This window comes from Gavialis gangeticus, unplaced genomic scaffold (genome assembly GCF_001723915.1).
Source record: "Gavialis gangeticus isolate Ggan-Ray unplaced genomic scaffold, GavGan_comp1, whole genome shotgun sequence".
NCBI lineage: Eukaryota > Metazoa > Chordata > Crocodylia > Gavialidae > Gavialis > Gavialis gangeticus.
Window position 1 is genome coordinate 5,355,213 of NW_017729014.1, and position 3,029 is coordinate 5,358,241.

The 3,029-nt window shown below is 49.8% G+C and overlaps 1 protein-coding gene and 1 long non-coding RNA gene across 6 annotated transcripts in view; one reads left to right on the plus strand and one right to left on the minus strand.

Moving 5' to 3' along the window:
- Nucleotides 1–2,871, plus strand: part of LOC109293613 (fibrillin-1-like) — a 16,378-nt gene extending 13,507 nt beyond the window's left edge. For 2 of the 5 annotated variants that reach the window (XM_019511647.1, XM_019511645.1), the window contains 2 exons: nt 554–721; nt 1,352–2,434. In XM_019511647.1, the coding sequence (XP_019367192.1) occupies nt 554–721; nt 1,352–1,773 (590 nt within the window). In that variant the 3' untranslated portion in view covers nt 1,774–2,434. Of the gene's footprint in view, nt 1–553; nt 787–1,351; nt 2,435–2,650 lie in introns of those variants that run through there. The other 3 variants (XM_019511648.1, XM_019511649.1, XM_019511646.1) reach the window with 3 other exon arrangements.
- Nucleotides 1,232–2,639, minus strand: LOC109293615. The gene is made up of 2 exons (XR_002096344.1): nt 2,508–2,639; nt 1,232–1,499 (listed from the first exon to the last, which is right to left on the minus strand). It is a non-coding gene; the product is annotated as an uncharacterized LOC109293615 (long non-coding RNA).
- Nucleotides 2,872–3,029: the final 158 nt, after the last annotated feature.

Sequence of the window (3,029 nt, forward strand, 5' to 3'; positions counted from 1 at the left end):
ACTTCACGGTCAGGGCAGCTAGGGTCTGGAACCAACTTCCAAGAGAAGTGGTGCAGGCTCCTACCCTGGGGGTTTTTAAGAAGAAGTTAGATGAACACCTTGCTGGGGTCGTTTGACCCCAGTACTCTTTCCTGCCATGGCAGAAGTTGGACTAGATGATCTTCTCAGGTCCCTTCCGAACCTTGAAACTATGAAGAGTAAACGGAGGTAACACTGACATCAAAACAGCTTATACCAGTATAATTTAATACTGATGTAACTGCTACATCTACTTGTCCACAGCCAGAATATCCTTTGTATGACATGCCGCTTTTATCCTGATGTCCTGGCTTCCGTGTCCTGACTTACTGTTTCCCATTATCCTCAATGATGTGAAAACCCATTAGTAAATCTTGGCACGCGCCATGCAGGAACACTCTAACACACATCACTACCCATTCAGAATCAAGGAATTCAGGATTTCTGAATTCAGGATCAAGGAGGATGTTAGGCATGAGGCCTAAGCCCTGTCATCTAGGTCAGGGAAGTAAGAAAAACTTTTGTTTCCTTTCAGCAGCAAACAGTCAGTGGTCAGAATGGTCACCTTGGTCAGCATGTTCACACACCTGCTCTGGGATTAAGAAAAGAATCCGGATGTGCAACAGTCCCACTCCCTCCCAAGGAGGCTTGCCCTGTGCTGGGTTAAAGGAGGAAATCACCTTGTGCAACAAAAGATGCCCAGGTACAGCTTCCACTCTGGGCCCTGTAGCATGTCACCAAAACATCTGCTGCTTTCACCAGTGGCAGGTGAGACCAGGAGAGGCTTTTTGCAAAAGCAGTGTCAAAAGTACCCTCATTTCATCCTGTACTTCCTTCGCACTCCTAACTGCTGTCTCTTTTTTGGTCTTCCTTGCTCAAATAGACACACATCTTCTTTACACTCAGATGCTCAGAACAGGGTGCATTTTCCTACATGCCAAATCTGTCTCCATATTAAAACCTTTTTTGTGAAGTATTCTAGTGGTGATCTCTATTCTCATAGTTGCCATGACTACTTGTATCTGAACTGCTGCTCTGTATATTCACCTGACTTGGTCTGTAAGTTGTTGGGTTTTGTTGGTTTTTTTCAGAGCAAGGTTCCTATCCTTTTAAGTATTTGTACATTGTCAAGTAGTCTCTCTCTGTGGCTATGAATAATAAAATCATGTATAATAAGGACAGTGCCAGATGAAAAACTGGCAGACACCATATATGCATGAACAGATTTTCACAAGTTTATTTGAAGTTCTCTTCCCTAAATTTTTGACATTCATATTTAAATATGACTAAAATTGTTCATGTCCATGTAATAATACTGGTCTCTGCATCTCAGTTGATGGAATGTGGTCCCCATGGACACCTTGGACTCCTTGTCTTGTCTCTTGTGGGCTGGGAGTGGTGAGCCGTTCTCGTTGGTGCAATAATCCTGCCCCACAGCACGAAGGAAAAAACTGCACTGGCCATGGACATGAGGAAGGCACCTGTGGATTTCCAGTAAGTCACACACAACTGTCTGCTAAAAGATTTTATGCTTGTACAATCTATTCCATCTGTGTGCATACTGGATGTGCGTATTTATTTAAATGCCAGTCCCAAGTTATTGCCTGTTACATTGGAACAAATTCCTATTATTTGTATAAATATCCTAGATGCACAGCATCTTTCAATGATATAGATGAATTGTATTCCCCTCTACCTGTACCAGAAATGGTGAAAGGGAGGCAGCTTTTAAGGGGCTGCTATTGGAAACATTGAAAATGACTGGAGGTGGCCCATTTCATAGCTGCTGCCGCTCCTGCCTTTCAATAACAGCCCTAACACTGACCGTTACAAGCTCTGAGGATGAGGGGAGCTAGTCCATTGACAGGCACTACTGCTATAATAGCCCATACTAATAGTGTTGGGTGCTTGAGGAACTCATGTTTATATAAGTGCACAAACAGGAAAGTGCTCAACCCTTTCTTCAGTCCTGCGACTACAGACTTAACTGGAAAGCCCTGTGCTTCTTGGGGAAGGAGTAATGAGCTACAGAGAGATTCAGTGATTAAGCAGCCAGATAAAAATATTATTGGTAGTATAGCAGTATTGTTGTGTTATATGATGATAATACCCCACTCTACATTAGTTTGTATTTTGGGAGTTGTAGCCTCCCCCACCAACTATCCACAGAAGTGAAGGAGAAACAGGCCGAAGTGGTTCTGGACCATAAAAGCTGCCACTGACTGGGTCAGACCACAGGTCTACCTCACCCAAGGGCAGGGAGCACAAGCTGAAAGGGAGAGAACTAAACATAGCCCCCAACTTGCGGCCTCCAGCATTTCAGGCCAGGGAGGTTGATGCAGAGGCCTTGCCCCTACCTCACTCAATAGCTGCTGATGCAGCGGAACGGGAGCACGTCTGGTCCCTTCCAGCCCTACGTCCCTGTGAGCCCAGCCCAGCCCAGTCCCCGGCCCGGCCCGGCCCCCAGCACCAGGCAGATCCTGACGTACTCATGCGTAGCGGCTTGTGCTGAAGCCCAAGGAGCCAGGGCCGGGGTGTGGGGCCTTCCCATAGGATCTCCGTCGGCCCCGGCACCCACGGGAGGGCTGCTAGGTCGCGCCGGGCTCACAGCCTCCCCCTCGTCTGTCCGTAGGAGAGCGTCTGCCGCTACCTGAGGAGCCCGCGGGGACCACCCCCGTGACCGCCCCGCCAGCCCAGCCCGGCTCTGCAGAAGAATAAAGGGACGAGACTGGACGACGCGGCTCCAGCGCTGTCTTTGTTGCGGGCGGGACAAGCAACTTTTACTTCTGGGGTCGCAGACCTAGAGGGCGGTGGGGGTCATGGGGGTAGGCTGGATTCCGCTTCCGGCCTCACGGACCTACAGGGCAGCCTGGTCACAGGGGCGCGGCCGAGTCGGGTTGGTTTCCGCTTCCGGGAACACGGGGCGGCGGGGGCGGGACCGCGGTGCAGGCCAGGCCCGCAGCCGGCCCTGAGGCGCCTCCGCCCCCCGCCCCCCGTTCCCCCATGCTGAG